The sequence below is a fragment of the Mesoplodon mirus genome, assembly GCF_964341445.2.
Source record: "Mesoplodon mirus genome assembly, chromosome: 5".
Classification (NCBI taxonomy): Eukaryota; Metazoa; Chordata; class Mammalia; order Artiodactyla; family Ziphiidae; genus Mesoplodon; species Mesoplodon mirus.
In genome coordinates this window covers 39,894,438-39,915,841 of record NC_138980.1, presented here as the reverse complement: position 1 = coordinate 39,915,841, position 21,404 = coordinate 39,894,438, and the positions used below count along the sequence as shown (strand labels likewise).

At 54.4% G+C, this 21,404-nt stretch overlaps 1 protein-coding gene across 9 annotated transcripts in view; it reads right to left on the bottom strand.

Annotated features, from left to right (window-relative positions):
• DNM2 (dynamin 2) overlaps window positions 1–21,404 on the bottom strand; it is a 93,747-nt gene that overhangs the window by 43,556 nt on the left and 28,787 nt on the right. For all 9 annotated transcript variants that reach the window (XM_082621383.1, XM_082621382.1, XM_082621376.1 and 6 more), the window contains exons 2-4: window positions 16,264–16,337; window positions 3,484–3,633; window positions 1,476–1,679 (exon numbers count right to left, since the gene is read on the bottom strand). In XM_082621383.1, the coding sequence (XP_082477509.1) occupies window positions 1,476–1,679; window positions 3,484–3,633; window positions 16,264–16,337 (428 nt within the window). The remainder of the gene's footprint in view (window positions 1–1,475; window positions 1,680–3,483; window positions 3,634–16,263; window positions 16,338–21,404) is intronic.

Sequence of the window (21,404 nt, the reverse complement as noted above, 5' to 3'; positions counted from 1 at the left end):
GAATATTTGCCAAGTGTGGCCACCAGTACCTGCGGGGGGAGAGGAGCGGTCACATGTTAGGTCCTACATTTTACAATGGTGACATGACATTTTGGGGATAATATCATGAATACTTTCAAAGTTAGAAAGCTACTTTTTTCTGGAAGAACGCCAGCATCAAGTTCACTTAACTGTTTTCAACCGCACATCCTCGCTGCCTGATCTAGCCTCTGCAGTCACGGTCACACGCTATTTCCTGGGACTGGACAAGGGGGACAGGAAGGTTTGAGGGGGGCACTGTGGGCAGGGGTGGCCCCTCCCAGGAAAGCACACCTGGATGACCCTGGGGAAGAGCTGCCAGAGCCCTGAGCTTTGAGGAGCTCACAGTCCCGGCGGGAAAGGAGCCCCCTTCGCCGACTGTCCCCCAGGCCTACAGACTAGGGAGCGTGAGCCACAGAGCCAGTCTCCCCCAACTCCACACTGGTCCCCAACTCCTTCCAAAACACTGTGGGATCCAGGCAGTCGGCAGACAATCTGGAGAACGTATTTCAGTGCGTGTCGTACTCTGCTAACCCCCCGCCGCTCTCAGAGCACACCCAACTCCCCACCGCAGCCCACGGGGCCTGCTCGACTGGTCCTGGCCCCTCTCGGCCCTCGCTCCCGCGCCCTCCCTTTAGCTCACTCTGCTCTGGCCACACTGGCCTCCCTGCTGTGTCCTGGGCACCCCCGCTCTTTAGCACCCACTGTCCATTTTCCTGGGTTTTGCCTCTTTTTCTCATTCTGATCTTGCCCAGAACCTCACGTCTTCAGAGGCCCGTGACTGCACTCCCTTCCACCCCAGCCTCCCGCAGTGGGTTCTATTTCCATCCAGTGATTACCACTACCGGAAGTTATTCCACTTGCTTATTTCCAGTGGGGGATTCTGTTGCTCCCACTGGAATATCAGCTCACTGGTGGCAGGGGGCCCCTCTCAACTTTGTCCCCTGCAGGGTTCCCAAGGCCGAAACAGAGCCTGCCCCAGTCTCCACCACTCTCTCCTGCCCCAACTGGCTTCATTAACTCGTCATCCTTTCACCTTCCCTGCCGGACCCCCCGAACAGTGATGGAGAGACCTCCAGTCCTCGTGACAGCTCTACAAGTTAGGACTGCTGTTGCCATTTCGACAGGAGGAAGAGGAACTTCTAGAGGGGGGATTTGGACTCGCATCTGTGCCCAAGGAGGGCTGCCCTCTTCCCAGCCCCCTGGACTAGCCTTCTGCACAGGCGAAGCAGGGACCAGCTTTCCAAGGAGCAATGCCAAATGCCACACACTGGCCTCCCAAGGGATGCCCCCCGGAACTGCTGGCCCTCATAGGAAATTCTGTGTCCCAGGCCTTTTCCTGGGGAGGCTGTGCGCCAAAGAGAACGCCAGTGACGTGGAATCGAGGATGTGGGGCAAGTCGTGATGCTCCAAGGCGCCGGAGAGAGGGAGCTGCTGCCGTGGGGCTCGGGGGGTACCTTGGGGGTCGACCTCCTTGGCCAGCTTGAGGGCATCCGAGTTGGCCAGGTCCATGTTGGCGGGGGTCACGGCGAGGATGAGGCTGCTCTCCCGGCTGATGAACTGCAGGACCATGTCCTTGATCTGGTACTCAATGTCTGGGGGCTGGTCCCCCACAGGCACCTTGGTGATGCCCGGGAGGTCAATGAGGGTCAGGTTCAACACTGGGAGGGAAAGCAGAGGGAGAGGCTGTCAGAGCCAGGGCAAGGGAGGCAGCACAGCCTTGCAGGGACCTGGCCCACTTCTCCAAGTGCTGGGGGTCAGGCCTCAGGATTTCTCCTGCCCTCCAACTGGATCCCACCTCTTTTTTTTTTTTTTTTTTTTTCGGTACGCGGGCCTCTCACACATGCAGGCTCAGCGGCCATGGCTCACGGGCCCAGCCGCTCCGCGGCATGTGGGATCTTCCCGGACCGGGGCACGAACCCGCGCCCCCTGCATCGGCAGGCGGACTCTCAACCACCGCGCCACCAGGGAAGCCCTGGATCCCACCTTTTGACCCGAAAACTCCCTCCTAGGAATCCCATCTTACAGACACCCTCCTGTACTCTATTTCAGTGAGACAGCTTTGTTTTTTTAATGGAGTGACTATTTTTTTTTTTACTGAAGTATAGTTGAAATACAATATTATATAAGTTACAGGTATATAATATAGTGATTCACAATTTTTTAAAGTTATACTCCATTTATAGCTATTATCAGCGATACAGTTTTCAATCTGGACATTTGCATTTGCAGACTGGAATTACTCTCAATGGCTGAATAAATTTCAGCCCATCAATTCAGCCAATACTAAGGAACTATTAAAAACAAAAAGATGATACTCTGGTAAGAAGCACACTCTGAGATGCACTCATACAAAAAAGAGGCATTGGGCTTCCCTGGTGGCACAGTGGTTTAGAGTCCACCTGCCGATGCAGGGGACACGGGTTCATGCCCCGGTCCGGGAAGATCCCACATGCCGTGGAGCGGCTGGGCCCGTGAGCCATGGACGCTGAGCCTGCGCGTCCGGAGCCTGTGCTCCGCAACAGGAGAGGCCACAACAGTGAGAGGCCCGCGTACCGCAAAAAAAAAAAAAAAAAGAGGCATCAATGACTTTTATACCATGCTACAATTTGAGTAAAAGTTGTGAAACACATATACACAATTTATACATACATGTTCATAACTGCCTACATAGGCATTATGTATCATTTCGAGAACATGAAATATATTTTTAATTTGGGGGGGCAAGGCAGGTTTTCGCTGGATATACCCTTTTATAACTTGAATATGAGCCATGTACAGGCATCATTTATTCAAAAATAAATAAACTGGCAATTCCCTGGCAGTCCAGTGGTTAGGACTCTGCGCTTTCACTGCCAAGGGCGTGGGTTCAATCCCTGGTTGGGGAAGTAATATCCTGCAAGCCACGTGGCGTGGCCAACAAATAAATAAATAAACAAACAAACAAATAAATAAACTCATCACAAAGAACCCATACTGAGGTGTTAGGAGTCAGCGGCAATATTCACCAAATACCAATTAAGTTAGCAATCCATGCCTCTGGGTCAGAGGTTATACATGGCTACAGGCTGCTTGCTCTGTTTAAATGATGCAGTTTTAAAATCGGGATGTTATGCAGAAAAATATGGCTTTCTGGCTCCTCTTGAAGAACGAGAAGACCTGGCTGCCTTGGGCTGGCATCACTGTGTGGCCACCATTCACCAGGGAACCGAGCCGTGGCTGCCCCTTTAAAAGGAACATACGAGCTGCAATTCACCCCAGACTCCATCATTCCCGACAGTCTCCCTGGCATGCTGTTTTTCTTAGAGCTGAGATCAGACGTGGGAAGATACGGATCAAGAGGGCTGTGTTGTGTGTGAAGAGAAATGGGAGGGGCCATATTCTTGAGACTGAGGCCGACCCGACGCGTGACCCGCGGAGTCAGCCTTCCACTGCCCCCGTATGTGAGGGGTCCCTGTTGCCTACCGTGTGGCGAGTAGACCCGCAGGTTGATGGGCACTGGGGAGATGCCTTTGTTGGTCCCCGTGACCCTGTCGGTCTCGGCTTCAATCTCCTGCCGGACTTCCTCGAAGTCTGTAAACTTTTTGGACTTGCAGTGCAAAAACTCGGCATATTCTGAAAAGGGAAGAAAGATGTTCCAAATGAGAAAGAGAAGTGGTCTCGCTGTGTGCGGGGGAACAGATGGCCTTCTGGGACAGGTGCTTTGTCAAGCAGAGAAAGTGAAGAATCAGTTACAGGCCTTCCAGGAATTTGGGGAGCAACAGATTCATTCTCTTGACAAGTATCTGAGGGGGGCCCTCCTATAGACCATGCCCCACTTCCAGACCTCAGGGATTCCACAAGGTACAAAACTGGCAAAAATCCTGACTCTGTGGAATGGACATTCTCATGAAGCGTTTTGCAAAACAACACGTCATGACATATTATGAGTATAAAAAAAAAAATCACAAACAAAACAAAAAACCCCACAAAAAACAAAAGACAACAACCAACAGGCGGATGCGAACAGCACTTATTCTTTTTTTTGATGAACAGCATACGAAAGATCAGCATGCATCACCCAGAGTGCAGTGATGTATGTTTGATGAAGCTTCTGCTTTGGTGTTATATTACATGAGATGGTCCTGGGTCGTGATGCAGAATCTCAGTCAGAAGGGCCGCAAGCTGCTGCCCTGGTGGGATCCTGAGCCGCCAGCTCCCTCTAGCCAGGCGAGATCCCCGGTGCGTGTCCCTGGGACTCACTGTCCTCCTTCCCCAAGGCACCCGCACGGGATGGGGAGCAGGCAGCACCACTGGCCTCACCAAAGCCCATCTCGCTGCCCCTCCTCCCCTCCTGGCTGTTCATGGGGCCCCCTGACCTAGACGTGAACCCCTCAAGAGAAATGCTTTCTGGCTTCTTCAGGCCTTCTGAGCCCGGGGTGTCTGAAAGCCGTTATTGACACTGAGATGAAGGGAAATAAAAGTGACTAATGACAGTGCTGGTCCTATCATCAAGGCAGAGAAATCCAAAGCACAATGTGGATAAAGCAGGAAGAAAAAATGTTCATCGCAGGACGTAGGTGCTGAGTCTATAGGCATTCCCTGTACAATTCCTGACTTTTCCATGTGTTTGAATTTTCACAGTATATGTTGGGGAGGGGGGACCTTCTAGGCCCAGAGATCACGGCTCCTGCAAGTGATGCTAAAAAGAGGGAAGTTAGGGCCTCCCTGGTGGCGCAGTGGTTGAGAGTCCGCCTGCCGATGCAGGGGATACGGGTTCGTGCCCCGGTCTGGGAGGATCCCATATGCCGCGGAGCGGCTGGGCCAGTGAGCCATGGCCGCTGGGCCTGCGCATCCGGAGCCTGTGCTCCGCAACGGGAGAGGCCACAACAGTGAGAGGCCCGCATACCGCAAAAAGAAAAAAAAAAAAAAAAAAAAGAGGGAAGTTAAGTCTCACTGGTAAACAGCCTAAAGAACTGGTTCTTGGCAGAGATGCAAAGATGTACACTGTAGCGCTGTTTCTCACAGTAAAAGACAAGAAATTGCCTCAATGTCCACCAGGAGGAGACCTGGCTACATAAATCACAGCACAGTGTTACCATCAGCTGCATCCGAAGAAAGGATGGAGAAAGACCCCTGCGACAGAGAAAGGCCAGGCAGGTGAAGAATCTCTACCCAGAGGTGGAACACAGCAGAAAGAAATGAATGCAAAGAGGTTCGCCATCCTATCACCATAACCGAACAAACTATGGCCAACAGTCAGGCCTTGTTTGCTCTGGCCAGGCCCTGCATGTGGTCCCATTTGTTCCTCACAAGTGAGCACCTTAGCAGGTAGGCACCTCCATAATGCCCATATCACAGACAGGGAAACTGAGGCCAGAGAGGTGACACAACCTGGCTCAAGCTCAGTGGCGGAACTGGGATTTGGAGTTCAGATCATCTGTCTCCAGATGGTGGCACTCGAGTCACATGGCCTCTGTGAGGCCACAGACAGGCTCTTCACCTCTCTAACCTCTGCTGCGGGGGTCAGGGGGACTCCGCGATCAGATCACTGAGGATCTTACCCAATGTGGGCACTGGCCACTCGGGAGCAGGGCAATGAAGACGCTGGCTGGAGGGTACAGGACCAACCACCCCACCCCCTTCAGCTGACCCAGTTCCCAAGGACGGTCATGCTCCAGCCCTCCACAGGGACAAGAGGAAATACTCCGTTGCTCTTCCTGCAGCAGCCACCAAAAATGGAACAGTCCTCCAACCCACAAAGCAAACCTCAGCTCTCTTCTGGCTCAAGGCCCTGGGCTCAGCACTTGCAAGGTGCCATCCCCCTTCCTAGACTGCAGGGGAATGGAGGATGGGAAAGGGGCTGCGGACCAGGACACAGGCCCTGTCCCTTGCAAACCTCTCCCCTGCCAGGCCGGCCTGCCTGTTGCCTCTTCCAGGGAGCCTTCCCTGACTCCATGCCACCTGGAACCCCATTGTGCATCTTGGACCTCCTCCCCTGGCAGAGCCAGGTCACCCCAGATTGTGTTTATGGGACCAGGACCTGCCAGCTGTAGCCTCCCAGAGCCTAGTGTGTGTGGCAGGCAGCCTTCCCTTCTGCCAGACCTTTTGTGTGAGTGAAAGATGTGCAGGAGATGGTGCTGGAGAGCCACAACTTCTTCCCCAGAGGGTCAGTGGACAGAAGAAACCATACCTTCTGTGCCTAACAGGAAGGTCAAGGATTCAGCCAGGCCCATCCCTCACAGCCTGCCTTCTTTACTGGGCTCCTCGTCACTTAGGAACCATGGGCTACATTCCAGGCTCACACCAACTAAGAAAGGTTCTGCCAACCCTCCTTCCTCTCCGCCCACAAGCACTGACCCTCTTAAAGCCAGACCTCAGCCTCTGCTCCTTGAAACCCTCCATAGCTCCCACCTCACCCCAGTAAAAGCCAAAGTCTTGGGACTTCCCTGGCGGTCCAGGGGTGAAGACTCTGCGCTTCCAATGCAAGGGGCACAGGTTCGATCCCCGGTCCTGGAACTAAGATCCCACAAGCCACACGGTGCGGCCCCCCGCCCCCAAAAAAAGAGCTGAAGTCTTCACCACATGTTGCAGGGCGCTACAAAATTTCCTTCCCCCCAGCTTCTGACCCCAACTCCCTCCCCTCCAGCTACACTGGCTTGCCTGGTTTCTCACACTCCAAGCCCCCCACTCCTGCCTCAGGGCCTTTGCACCGACTCTTCTCTCTGCCTACAGATACCCTTACGGGTCCCTCCCTCTCCCCATCTAGGTTTCTGCTTGAATGTCACCTCTCCTTCTCCATCAGGCCTGCTCTGACCCCAAACCTCCTCAGTCTCTTTCCCCCTTCCCTTCCTTAGGATCGCCCAAGTACCTGCCACCTTCTAATATGGTTTACCTTGTCAGCCTATGTATTTTCTCTGATCCCCAGGAGAAGGTCCACCCCACAAGGCAGGGATCTGAATCTGTGTTGTTCTGTGTCCCCGGGGAACAGTACTCTGAGCACACAGTAGGTGCGCTGTAATTACGTTTACAACTAAAATGACTGACGGAAAGGTAGTATGGTCCCTGCTCCAGCTTCCGTGAGGTGGCCCAGCACCACCACGGCCACCAAGCTGGATATACGGGAGACTAGACAGGAACAGGGTCTGATGGGACCACCTGCTATCTCCCCCTCCCTCCCTCGTTCCCAATGCACTTCTTGACGGCACAGGTCCAGACCAGAGCCAGGGTCCTGGTCTGATGAGGAAGATGGACTCGGCACAAGCATGTCACAGCAGGTGCCAGAGGCGCTCAGAAGAGAGATTCAACGTACCAGGAACCAGGAGGTGTCTCCTAGAGGGGCGGCCTGCCCGACTCAGCCCTGGCCTACCTCATGCATGCGTGGTCTTTCTGAAGTGGACACCTTTCCCCGTGCTCTGAGGATGCTCTGGACACAGGGGAGTCTACAGGAGATGGAGAAAAGGTGGGGGTGATGCCCACTGGCCAGGCTCCCCCTCTGTGCCTCAGTTTCCCCGTGAGGAAAATTAAAATATGACATGGGCTTCCCTGGTGGCGCAGTGGTTGAGAGTTCGCCTGCCGATGCAGGGGACACGGGTTCGTGCCCCGGTCCGGGAAGATCCCACATGCCGCGGAATGGCTGGGCCCGTGAGCCATGGCCGCTGAGCCTGCGCGTCCAGAGCCTGTGCTCTACAACGGGAGAGGCCACAGTAGTAAGACACCCGCGTACCGCAAAAAACAAAACAAAACAAAACAATATGACAAATAGGCGGAGTATTTAGCCTGAGTTTCCACAGCCCTGTAAGTGCTTGGATGGGGGAGGTGATTTTTTTTAACGATGTACGGTCTCAAAGAGTAATTCAGAGGCCTTGAGGCTGAGCTAATGGCCTGCAATGCCTGGAGAGCACCCTCTCAACTCATCCCCAGCAGCCCAGGTCGAGCCACCACCAGCTCTGCCTGCCCTGGTCTCCAGGCCCCGCTGCAGCGTTGGTCTATCCCCAGAGCAGCTGCAGCGTTTTCAAACCTTCCTTTCCTTGTGCTCAGATAACAAAGCCAGTCCCTCAGGTCCCTGGGCCCTGCTACAGCATTTTGACGGCCACACAGGCACCCCACCGGACCCCGGCAGCAGGCTTCCCTGGAAGAAGGGCCAGCCACGTGTGATCAGTCCCCGGAGGCTCCACGGGACCAGCCCAGGGCACAGCAGGAATCAAGGATAAAGCGGGCCCTCGGCGAGCAGCTGAGCTGCCAACTCCGAAGAGCCAGCCACCCTTAGCCACTGCAGGGCATCCCATCCGCGTCCCATGGGGTCAGTGAACGCACTTGCAGTTTTTTTCTAGAAGGAGGTTCTGCCCTCCGCCCAGGACTTGTTCCCTGCCTCCTTCAGGTCTTGGCTCTAACCAACTCTGCTTGGGGAGGCCCACCCAGACCAGCTGGCCCTTCGCGGCACTCCACACTGACTCACCATGTGCTTGTGTGTCCCCTGCTAAAGTCAGAGCTGCAAGAAGGGACTGCGAGGGACTTGGTTTTGGTCTCTGTACTCCACGGTGCCTGGTGCATAGTAACTGCTTAATAAAACTTAATTACTAGGTGGCCTGTTACAAAGCATTAGGTGCCGAAGCGTAGGAGGACTTCCCCCACCCCATGACTCCCATGTGGGTCCCCACTGTGTTCAGTAGCCAACACTCCGCCTCGGGCATCTCCCAGGCATGCCTTTCAAGAAGGTGCCCTCAGGACTTCCCTGGTGGTCCAGTGGTTAGGACTCTGCGCTTCCACTGCAGGGGGCCCAGGTTCAAGCCCTGGTCGGGGAACTAAGATCCCATAAGCTGAGTGGTGTGGCCCCCCCCAAAAAAAAGAAAAAAGAAAAAGGATCAAGGATATAGAAAGAAGAAAAAGATAGGAGAAACATGTAATAAGAAGAAAACATTACTGGATATCTTTAAGAATACGGGGGCTTCCCTGGTGGCGCAGTGGTTAAGAATCCACCTGCCAATGCAGGCGACATGGGTTCGAGCCCTGGTCTGGGAAGATCCCACATGCCACGGAGCAACTAAGCCTGTGCGCCACAACTACTGAGCCTGTGCTCTAGAGCCCGCAAGCCACAACTACTGAGCCCGTGTGCCACAACTACTGAAGCCCACACGCCTAGAGCCAGTGCTCCGAAACAAAAGAAGCTACCACAACGAGAAGCATGTGCCTGCAACGAAGAGGAGCCCCCGCTCGCCGCAACTAGAGAAAGCCTGTGTGCAGCAACGAAGACCCAGTGCAACCAAAAATAAATAAAATCAATAAATTTATAAAGAAAAAAAAGAATACGGAATGCTAAAACTTGATAAAGCATTAAAAAAATGAATTTTTTTTAAAAAACAGCCCCTCGGGCCTGGAGAACGCCAAGTCAGGCACCACAGCATGACTTGGGGAGGTGACAGGAGGATGAGAGGGAGGTGGGAGTGCCTCAGTTTCTCCACAGTGACACAAGACAACAGAGAGAGCCCAGGGTTAGCGATGTGATAAAGCAATCAGATAGTGCCAGGCCCAGAGACAGCGCGCAGATAGCTCAGCTGCCGGGCTTAGGGTAACTTCCGATGCTCCCTGGGGTTTCAGCGCTTCAGGGGTGTGTGTGACGGTTCTGTCCTGACCTTTGGGAGCATGTCCCATCCCTTCTCCATTCTCAACCCAACAAAGAGCAGAACAACCAGGCTGACCCCGGGCAGCGGAGATGGGGGTCTGCCTTCCCCAACCTATCAACAAACATGCTGGTCTGGCCGACACAGCCCAGGAGGAACAACTTGGGGCTCAGAGACACCTGGGAGACCCTGCGCACCACATAACCGAAGGGATCCAGACTTGAGGAACTCTTCAGAGCTTTCAGCTGAGCAGGAAGGGGGCAAAGCACATGGCACCTCCAAGTCTGTGTGGTCCTCAACGCCCCCCACCCCCAGATTTGAGACAAGTTGTGAACACCTCCCATTCTAGGACACATTCTGGCCACTGGGAAGGTATGACATTACGATTTATGATAAGAAATATGTATTCGGTCTTCCCTCCACTTCTGACACAGAGCTTCTAAAATCCTTGGAATGTTCTAGTGATAAGAGTGATATTCACAACAAGCCCCTCTCAGTCATACCTAAGTTTATGTTAATGAGGTGACTTGGAATGCACCTAAGGATGGGGGCTGGTTATCAGGGAAACCAGCCAGCTGTGATTAGAAGGTTGGAAACTTCAGTCCCACCCCTTGACCTCTGGGGAGGAAACAGAGGCTGAAAGTTGAATCAAGCACTAATGGGAATGATTTAATCAGCCATTCCCTACATCCTCCATAAAACCCCAAAAGAATGGCGTTCAGAGAGCTTCAGGTTGGTGAGCAGGCGCAGGGGCCGGGAGAGTGGCGAGCTCGGACAGGGCGCAGAAGCTCCTTGTCCTTCCCCATACCTTGCCTCATGCATCTTTTCCATCTGGCTCTTCCTGAGTTATACATATCTTTCTATAATGAACCGGGAATCTGGGGAGTAAAATGTTTCTCTGAGTTCTGTGGACCACTCTGTAAAACTGATTGAACCCAAGGAGGGGCTCACAGGAACCTCTGATCCAGAGTCGGGCGGTCAGAAGCACAGGGGACAGCCTGGCCTTGGGACTGGCATCTGAAGCGGGTGCGGGGGTACAGTCTGGTGGGACTGACCCCTTAACCTGTGGGATGTAATGCTGCCTCCAGGTAGGAAGTGTCAGAACTGAGTTAAATTGGAGCACACCGGATCAGTGTCCACTGACAACTGGAGAACTGGTTGTTGATGTGGGAAAAGACACACACTGGAGAAGGTGACAGTCCCAGGCTGCCATCCTGACCAGCTCCCACCTGACCCTCACCAGCTCCCAGCTTGGTTTCCTTATGGAGACACAAGGCCACACCCCGACCATGGCAGGGTCTATAAGCTTTACAGAGAGGGCCCTGCCAGGGCCAGGCTGGCCAGGGAAAGGTGCTGCACACACAGTCGTGGATACTCTCCCACGGGAGAGAAGGAGCACAGAAGCGGCCCTTAAGAGCATGGCTAGCCACCTGTCCCATGATGATGGAGCTCCTACTGGGTGCCAGGCCCCATACTGGGAACAGGGGAGAGCGATGGACAAAGCAGGTCAGCGGCCCTGCTCTGGTGGCACTGATGTTGAGGCAGAGGGAGAGAGAGAGAGAGACCATCAAGAAAATAAGAGGGGGACTTCCTTGGTGGCGCAGTGGTTAAGAATCCACCTGCCAACGCACGGGACACGGGTTCAAGCCCTGGTCTGGGAAGATCCCACATGCCGCGGAGCAACTAAGCCCGTGTGGCGCAACTACTGAGCCTACACTCTAGAGCCCACGAGCCACAACTACTGAAGCCTGCGTGCCCTAGAGCCCACGTGCCGCAACTACTGAGCCTGCGTACCTAGAGCCCGTGCTCAGCAGCAAGAGAAGCCACCGCAATGAGAAGCCCGCACACCACAATAAAGAGTAGCTCCCGCTCATCGCAAGTAGAGAAAGCCCGCATGCAGCAACAAGGACCCAACGCAGCCAAGAATAAATAAATAGATAGATAGATAATTAATTAATTAATTAAAAAAAGAAAGAAAGAAAGAAAATACAAGGGACTTCCCTGGTGGTCCAGCGGTTAAGTCTCCGCACTCCCAATGCAGGGGGCCCGGGTTCAATCCCTGGTCAGGGAACTAGATCCTGCATGCTGCAAGTAAAGATCCCGCATGCTGCAACTAAAGGAACCCGCATGTGGCAACAAAGATCCTGCATGAGGCAACGAAGACCCCGCGTGCCGCAACTAAGACCCGGCACAAATAAATAAATAAGTAAATAAATATGTATTAAGGGAATAAAAAAAGGAAATACGAGAACAGGATGGTGCCTCATAACGCACGCTGTAGAAGAACTAAGGCAGCAGTGACTGGGGTGGGACTTGGGGGTGGGGCTCCCCCAGGGGAGGAGGAGGATGGGGCAGGGTGTTCCAGGCAGGACGCACAGTGAGGGTGAAGGTCCAGAGGTGGGAACCATCGAGCTGGTCCTGAGGATGAAGAGGAAGACTGCAGCACCAGGAGGAGGTGAGGTCCCAGAGGCCAGCAAGGCCCCATGGGAGCCACGAAGCCTCAAGGAGGCTGAGCGCCAAGCCCTGACATCCCCTCTCTGGCTCCTGTGAGCACCAGCCAAGGTCAAGGCTGGGAGGGAAGGCTTGTGCACATTCCACAAAAGAACGGTCCCCAGTGCCCAGGGTTTACGAGGTCCAGGGGTGTTTCCCAAGGAGGAGCAGGGTTCCCCCGTGAGCCACCAAACTTCCTGGTGGCTGCGGTCTGACGTAATTTTTAAACTAAGCCAATTAAAAGTAATGGCTCACTGAGACCAACCTGGACGAGAACCAAGGCACCACTGGGCGCTGCCGAAGTCAGAGAATTAGGAACTTATAGTACCAGGGACTCCAGACCCTACAGGAGGCGACAGCCACACCACAGACCCATGGGGTGCCAGGGCCACGAGGGAGTCACCACTACCACCCCATTCTACAGATGAGGAGGCCGAGGCACAGAGAGGGAAGCTACTTGCCCGAGGTCACGGATAGGAAGGGGTGGCAGCCTGGCTCTGGAGTCCTGTCTCTGAGAACCACCTGAACAAAACTTTAATCTCTAGGAGCAATGCAGCCCCGTGTAGCCCCTAGAAAGCTCTAAAGCCCCAGCCATCACCAAGTCCCACACTCGCTCAGCTTCCTCCCTCTTATTAGTGTCACCCCCAGCCCTGGTGCCTTGGTGACCGTCACCTGGGCTCCCCACCTCGAGATCACTGTAGACTCTGCCCTCGCCACCACAGCACCGCCCTGGGCCAAGCCCCAACATCTCTCACCTGGCGCCAGGCCAACCTCTCCCTGGCCTCCCCACCTGCACTCCTGCGCCTGTCCGTCCCTCCTCCACAAGGCAGCCAATGGGCTAAGCCGGTCTCTCCACACCCTGAATGCCATTCGGGTTCCCAACGCCTGAACCCCTTATCACACCTGCCAGGATGTGCCACCTGCCTCCCGGGCCCTACCCAGCCTCACCTCACAGCTTCACAACACAGCTGTTGCCCTGCCTAGAATGTTCTCCCGGGGCCCCTGGCCCAAAGTAGATCCAGTATCTGGTATACTCTCCCACAATCCCCTGTGCTTTCCCCTCTCAGCTGGACCATAGCAACCCCGCGTGTGCCGCACCCAACAGGCTGAGCTCAGGGAGGGCCAGGACCCTCGGAGTGCTCACAGTGCCTCCCTGGCATCCGGCCAAGGCCCAGCTCACATCTGCTCGGGACATTAAGAGACTAGGAAGGGACTTCCCTGGTGGTGCAGTGGTTAAAAATCCATCTGCCAATGCAGGGGACACGGGTTTGATCCCTGGTCCGGGAAGATCCCACATGCCGTGGAGCAACTAAGCCCGTGCGCCACAACTACTGAGCCTGTGCTCTAGAGTCCGAGTGCCGCAACTACTGAAGCCCGCATGCCACAACTACTGAAGCCCGCGCACCTAGAGCCTGTGCTCCACAACAATAGAAGCCACCGCAATGAGAAGCCCGCGCACCACAAGGAAGAGTAGCGCCCACTCACCACAACTAGAAAAAGCCCACACGCAGCATCGAGGACCCAACGCAGCCAAAAAAAAAAGAGAGAGACTGGGAATGCCATGGTCGGTGGGGGGAGAGTGTGCAAGCTGGGACACAGCAAGGAGCACTCCCACGTGGGACACCCTGGACGCCTCTCCCCCACCCCACACCCCCAGTCCCAGCCCAACAGGATCCAACTATATGTCTCCATCTCCACGGATGCCACCCCATCCCTACTTCCTGGGTCCCCCTGCCCCAGAGCTGGTCCCTGTGATCTCTTCTCCACCAATGGCCACAGGATCTGGTCAAACCACACCTCGGCCTAAGGCCACACTCCCCCAGAATGAGTTTAAGACTGGGCTTTCAAGATGGCCCTCCCATGTGCCCTCAGGCAAGCGGCTTGGAAGCTTCAGTTCCCTCCTCTGTAAAGTGGGGTGACAGGAATGGAGATTTCAGCATCATCCGGGGCAGGCGCTGGGCAGATGTGCTCCCACAGGACTGCCACTTGTCACGTGCTTCTCTTCTCTCCCCCATCAGAAGGAATTTCAGTTCCTCCAGCAGGCCATGCTGGGCATCGCTGCCTCACGGTCTTCACACGTACCACTCTCTGCTAGGAGGGAGAGTTTCCCCTCCCCCAACACACCCCAAAGCACCTGCCAGCCTCGGCTCAAACGTCACTTCCTACGAGAAGCCCTGTGATGCTCCCAACAGATGGACCCACCACCACCACACATATTCGCATCTGGTGAGGGCCATGTCTATGTGTCTCCCTCCTGCTCTCGACCCAAGTCTCCCCCTACACTGTCCCTCAGCACTAAAAGAAGTACCAAGAGGCAAGGTGACAGGTGGTGGCAGCATCCCTGGTCCTGCTCACCACTGTGCCCCAGCCCTGCACCAGCTTGTGGCATGCAGCAAGTGCCCACTGGATTATTGCTGGGTGACAGCCACTGGGGAGGTGATGGGGGAGCCCTCCCGCCATGACAATGCCACAGACCTTCTATTGCAGGAAGCCAGCCAACCTGTTCCCCAAACAGCAAGCTGTCCCCAAACAGGCTGGCAGCAAGCACAAAACCACAGCCAATAGGATGACACCACTCGGCAAGGGCCTGGAGTGTGCCAGGCACTGTTCTACGGGCTGTACGTGAACTGAATAATATGGTCTTCGTGGCAACCGACAAAGGCAGTACTATTATTATCTTCACTGTCCAGACAGGAAACACAGCTGTGAGCAGCAGTCCCTCCCCAGGGGCCAGACAGCCAGTAAGCTACAAAGCCAGGATCTGAACCTGGGCAGTATTAGCTCTCAGCCCCCACCCATCAGAGCAGAGGTTTTCCCAATGTAGTTTTCCCAAAAGCATCAGCATGACCTGGGAACTCATTAAAAATACAGATTCTCACCCCTCCACCCTCCACCAACCTACTGAATGTGAAACAGAAACCCAATGGGCCAAGCCCTATGTGACTCTGATCCCGCTGACATCTGAAAACCCGCGGCCCTGCTGCTGCCCTTCCTGGCACAGCTGACTGGACACCTGAACCCAGAGGAGGCAGCCCATTGGCTCGCCCCTGGCAGGAGCTGGACCAATCAACTGCCATCTCTCACTGGTGTCCCGCCCTCCTGCAGGTGGATTGGGTGAAGGCCCGGAGGATGAAGGCGAGATGAAGGGACTAGAACCAGCTGAGAGTGGAGTCTGAGGTCTGACCCCACCTGGGTACTCATCCCAGGTGAAAGGCAGGTAACCTGGTTAAACCTCAGTTTCCCATTCTGTAAAACGGGAATATGTCAGCTGCCTTCCCAGAGTGGGGGTGTTTAACATGGCCTGTGGTGACGCTGGCACACTGAGTGCGGAACCGACCATGGCTGACATTCCAGGTCAGTGGGGAAGCAGCATGGAGACCCCCTGGAGGCTCTGGAGAGAAGAGGCCCCACCCCCAACGGTTCCCCTCTCCCCTTCCAGCCTCTGACCTGAGATGCTTTACAAGGAAGCCAAGTGGGTTTCAAGTTGGGAGACATGCCCATGTTACGTCAGACTTGTGTGGGAAGAACGGAGGCCGCCAAGGGGAGGACAAAAAAAAATCTACATGTGGGCCATTCTATATTCAACAGGCCGGGTCTCTCCCAAAAATCAGTGTTGTAGTTTAAAAAGAAACGGTGGGGATGCTGCTCTAATGAAAAGAGGAGACACGACAATGAAGGGTAGTGTGGGACTGATCAGAGCAGCTGTAGAACCAGCCAGGGAAGATATCTGGGGGGAAATTGGCAACGTGAGTATGGACTGGGTGTAAGATAACAGGCAGAAATGATGACTTCTCTTGGGTGTGGTTCCGTGAGTGTAAGAGAGTGTCCTTATTGCAAAGGGAGATGCACTGAAGCATTTCGGGTTGACATGTCACAATGTCTGCTATTGATTTTCAAAGTGTTCAGCAAAAACATGTCATCTACGATAGAGCCAGAAATATGGCACCTGGTGGCCTGGTCACAGCTGAGGATGCTAGCTGGGGGTGGGTGGAGGTGCTCAATGAACTGTGCTTCAACTTCCCTGCATACAAGGAAAAAGTGAATTCAAACCCAAATGGCAGCCTAGGACCTGAGACTCATCAGAAGGCCCCTGGCTCCCGCTGGGCACCGCATCCACGTTCGTTTCCTGTTTGGGCTACAAGCCACCCCGTCGTACCTGTTTTTGAGAAGATGAGCTGCAGGATGAGAGGCCGCCGAGTGACGATTCCTGAACCTCGGGGAAGGAAGTCCCTGTGGGAGGGGAAAGGGTCAGAAATTACTCACGAGGCCGGCTTGCAGGGAGCAGGAAGTGTGGCCACATGGAGTGGAGCAATCCCCTCTTGCAATCTGGGTGATCTCAGCAAAGACACCAACCCCAGCAGGGTACCAGGGAACGCTCTGGCCTTGGAGGTTCCTGAGGCCACAGAGGAATGGGGGAGGGGCTGGACTGAAGGTTAGCGGCAAACGGAACCACTTCCCTCCAGCTGGCTATGCTCCGGCCCCAGCATGGCCAAAGAGCCCTTTCCCTGCCAAATATTTGGACCCCCAGACCCAAAAGAGATCAGTACATTTCTTTTTTTTTTTTTTTTTGCCACACCGTGTGGCATGCAGGATCTTAGTTCCCTGACCAGGGATTGAACTCATGTCCCCTGCGGTGCAAGTGCGGAGTCTTAACCACTGGACTGCCCGGGCAAGTCCCCAGATCAGTACATTTCCTACCTACATTTTTTAAAGTAATATAATGCCATACATATGATATAAAGACTAAAATAAAAGGAAAATATTTAATGACAAAACACAATGTGTTTCATGCCCCAAAAAGACAAATCGATAGAGGCGGGGAGTGGATCAGTGGTTGCCCCAGGGGTGGGAAACTGAGAGCGGAGAGCTTTCTGGAGTGATGGAAATGTCCTAAAGCTGGACTGTAGCGCTGTTTACTAATACTTACTATACATTTACTAAAAACCACTGCATTTGAAATGGGTGAATTTCCTAGCATGTAAATGATCCCTCGATAAAGCTGTTTAACAAAAAAAAATATCTATGCTATGTATTTCACTATGGAAATACACAGGCACTACCTGCACTGACTTACACTAATACACCTGGATTCATGCAAAGTGGGAAAGCCGGGAGCCACACTGGACCGTTAAGAAAGGAAAGCAAGGGAATCCCCTGTCAGCCCAGTGGTTAGGACTCTGCGTTTTCACTGCTGAAGGCCCAGGTTAGATCCCTGGTGGGGGAACTAAGATCCTGAAAGCCGCATGGGCGCGGCAGAAAAAAAAAAAAAAAAAAAAAAAAAAAGGAAAGCAGAAGAGCAGGGGTCCAGGCAGGCACAAAAGCAGCAACATTTTCAGAGATCACCAAAGCCAGGCAAAGGATTCTTTGTCGTTCCATGTAAAATGGAGAAAGGTTCTAGGCTCAGGGAATTTTAAACAAGTTTTGCACCCAGATAAACATTCGGATTATCTGAAATTTATGCAGAACACTGGGCAGGTGTGTTTCACACAGGCAAGCATCCTTGGTGCCACCCCACTCCCCAGAACTGTGACAACCAGTGTCTCAGTGGCACCCTACCTGATCGGGAACCCCAGAGAGAGCCCCAGAGGAGGTTGCTGGTTCTCAGCATGGGCTGGGTGTCGGAACCCCTGGGAACCTGTTAGCCCAGTGGGCGGAATGAGGGAGGAGGCGCGCCCTCACCACACGCCATGCACTATGAGGGTCGCGCCCCATCGGCCCGTGGGCGGTCCCACCACGCTTATGCAGCGCCTCCTCTGGCTGGGCACAGGGACACGGCAGTGACCACGCAGCAGGTCGGCCTGTGAGATGAGGGACATCCCAGGGGCAGATCGGCTCTGGAGGTCCTATGGGGGCGCCGCTGTGAGCAGCAGAGTGGGGCGCTGGAGTGGACGAGTGAACGGGCCCAGAGACGGGTGGGGTGATGGTGGTGCTGGAGGTCACGGGGAGAAGGCTGGTCGTCATTCTTAGAGCAAGGCCACTTGCTGTCACTGTTGAGGGACAGTCAGATCATAACCCTGTGTGCTTTTAAAGGTATGTGGCTTTAAAAGACCCCTCTGGGGACTTCCCTGGTGGTGGTCCAGTGGTTAAGACTCTGCGCTTCCAATGCAGGGGACACGAGTTCGATCCCTGATCGGGGAACTAAGATCCCACATGTCACGTGGCATGGCCAAAAAATAAAAACAATAAAAAATAAATAAAATAAAAGACCCCTCTGGCAGCTTCAGGGCTGAGGGTGGGAGCCAAGAGGCAGGCAGGAGGCAACTGCACTGGTCAAGGAGAGCGATGACGGGCTGGATTGGGGGATGGCAGGGACACAGAGGGCAGTCAACAGACACTGGAGAGAGTCAAGAAGAGCTGAGGAGACAGCCAGCCATGACTGGGGAACAGGTTGGGTGGAGAAGACCCATGCAGGAAGGGAAGGGCCAAAACAGAGGGGAGAACGCCCCAAGGGCACGCACAAGCCCGGGGTGGGGTGGGGATAAAGCCCACAGCCCCTGGCGGCATGCATGGTCAACCCTCCACACCTCGGATGCTCCCCATGGAACCACATTCCTGAGGATGACAAAGAACCTGTGGGCCACCCTGCCCTGCTCGGAGTACTTCACACCTGCTTCACGCAGCGTGACACCGAGCGTGACTCCCATTCTCCCATTTGGCAGATGAGGAGACTGAGGAGCAGCAAGGATCTGTGACCTGGCCAAGGTCACAAGCTTGTTCACTCAAGTATTACTCACACCTACTGAGCACCTTGGAGGTGCTGGGGACACCAGTGCCAACCTCCTGACAGGAACCACGTGAGACAGTGTGGGTGGGGACAAAGAAGACACATCATGGGGGTAAGAGGGCTTTGGTCAGTGACCAAACAAGACAGGAGCAGCATGTGAATGGAATCCCCAGTGTCCCACCCGTGCGGCTCCTCCACGCTGTCGTGTGTGATCAGGGCTGGTTCCTTTTCCTTGCTGACCCGTGCGCCACGGCGTGGATGGTCCACAGTCTGTTCATCCGCTCAAAAGCTGATGAGGCTTTCGGTGGGGAGCGAGGGGTTGTCTTTCCAGCTCGGGGCCATTACAGATAAAGCTGCTATGAACATTCTCATCCATGCCTTTTGTTGACATATGCCCTTGTTTCTCTTGCTGAGTCACAGGGTAGACCTAACCCTGAACAGGCAAAACTAGTTTCTGCTGATAGAAATCAGAGCAGTTGGTCCCCTCTGGGGGAACTGACTAGAAGGGGCAGGAGGGGACTTTGTGGGGTGATGACAATGCCCTCTATCTTGATCTGACCAGTGCATGCATTTATTTTAAAAATGAAGGTGTACATATAAGATTAGGACAGGGCCTCCCTGGTGGCGCAGTGGTTGAGAGTCCGCCTGCCGATGCAGGGGATGCGGGTTCGTGCTCCGGTCTGGGAGGATCCCATGTGCCGCGGAGCGGCTGGGCCCGTGAGCCATGGCCGCTGGGCCTGCGCGTCCGGAGCCTGTGCTCCGCGGCGGGAGAGGCCACAACGGTGAGAGCCCCGCATACCGCAAAAAGAAAAAAAAAAAAAAAAAAAAAAAAAGATTAGGACAATTTACCATATCTAAGTTCAATCTCAAGGTCACAAGCACAAGGAGGTCCAGGAACACGCACTCGTGAAGACTCAGATACAAAGCACAGAGAGAACACTCCACTAAAATTTGCCCACAAAAACATTATAATCTGGGCTTCCCTGGTGGCGCAGTGGTTGAGAGTCCGCCTGCCGATGCAGGGGAGGCGGGTTCGTGCCTGGTCCGGGAGGATCCCACATGCCGCGGAGCGGCTGGGCCTGTGAGCCATGGCCGCTGAGCCTGTGCGTCCGGAGCCTGTGCTCCGCAACGGGAGAGGCCACAACAGTGAGAGGCCCGCGTTCGTACCGCAAAAAAAAAAAAAAAAAAGCATTATAATCTTACTAGTTTCCCAGTAATAGCTCAGATGTAAAGAACTTTAAAGCCCATGGGGGAGACTAATTATATTATGGCTCATTCGTGTCACTGTGCAGCCACACACACATGTACACACACACACACACACACCCAAAAACAACAACAACAAAAAAGAGCTTTTTATCTCCTGACACGGAACTTCCTTCTGGGTGTATTAAGTGAGGAAAACAAAACGTGTGGAAGAGTGTGTTTTGTAAGTAAATAAAGAGCCCCAAAACAGAGCCCAGGGTGGTTGGGGCCTGTTGCAGGGGGTTAGGGAGGGGGGAAGAGTCATTGCACTGTTCTGGAACATCTCTGAATTCTGCATCATCCACATGGATTACTGACTCCAAAAAAAAATTTTTTTAAGAGTAGCTAACAGTTGTCGAGAGCTCACTGTATGCCAGGCAAAAAGCTGAGAACTTTCCGTGCCACTTAACCCATTTAACCATGATAAGATCCAACAAGGTGGTCTGTGAGCTAGCTCCATTTTACGGAGGTCACTAGGCCCCGAGGTTGGGCAACTGCCCACGGTCACTTGTCAACCAGGGGTGGCAGGAGCGTAGACTGAAACCCATGGGGTCTGAGCTTCTGACCACCAAGGCCCCCGGCCTCTGGGCCTGCATGTCTGCCGTGGAAGCTACAGGCATCTCCCCGGCAAGGACCAGGCTTTCCGCCACTGGCGTTGACACGTGCTGTCCTGTGACTGCTCTGGGTATGTCCAGGGGCCCAAGGCACCGTGAGCACAATGGTGACACCACGCACAACGGACAATGCGAGCCTCAGAAGAACACGAGGGCCAGCGTGATGAGAGCTCTGGGCCCTCGCAGGGGAAGGCTGCGACTTGGGCTGGGACGTGTATCCGGAAGCCACCGGACTGCAACACCCACCCTCAGCCTCAACAGTCCCTGAAAAGCAGCCCCCCAGAAATCTCCGAGGGGCCCAGTAAGGAGGTGCCTGCCCAGCTGTGCCGTAAGACCCACCCACAGGGTTTCCTGGCACCCAGCAGCGGGAGCACTCTTGGGGCCCTCCTGGCCTCGGTGGTGGAAGGAAACCGCCTCCCCCAAGCAGCTCTGCCTGCAACACTGACTGTCCACTTATCAGGAGGAGACTTTCAAGCCTCAGTCATCAGCTTCCTCCTCCCTGACCCCACCCACATTCCACTGGTCACCAAGTCCCTCCCTCTGACCCAAAGTGCCCACCCCCTCCTCTCTCTTCCCAGCTGCTATAAGGGCCACTGCGCCCCGAGGTGGCCCTGCATACTGTGTGACCTTGGGCCAGCTTCCCAGCCTCTCTGATCTGGGTTTCCTAGTTAGTAATGGGGAAACTCCTCTCACCTCAGAGGGCAGCTAGGTAGC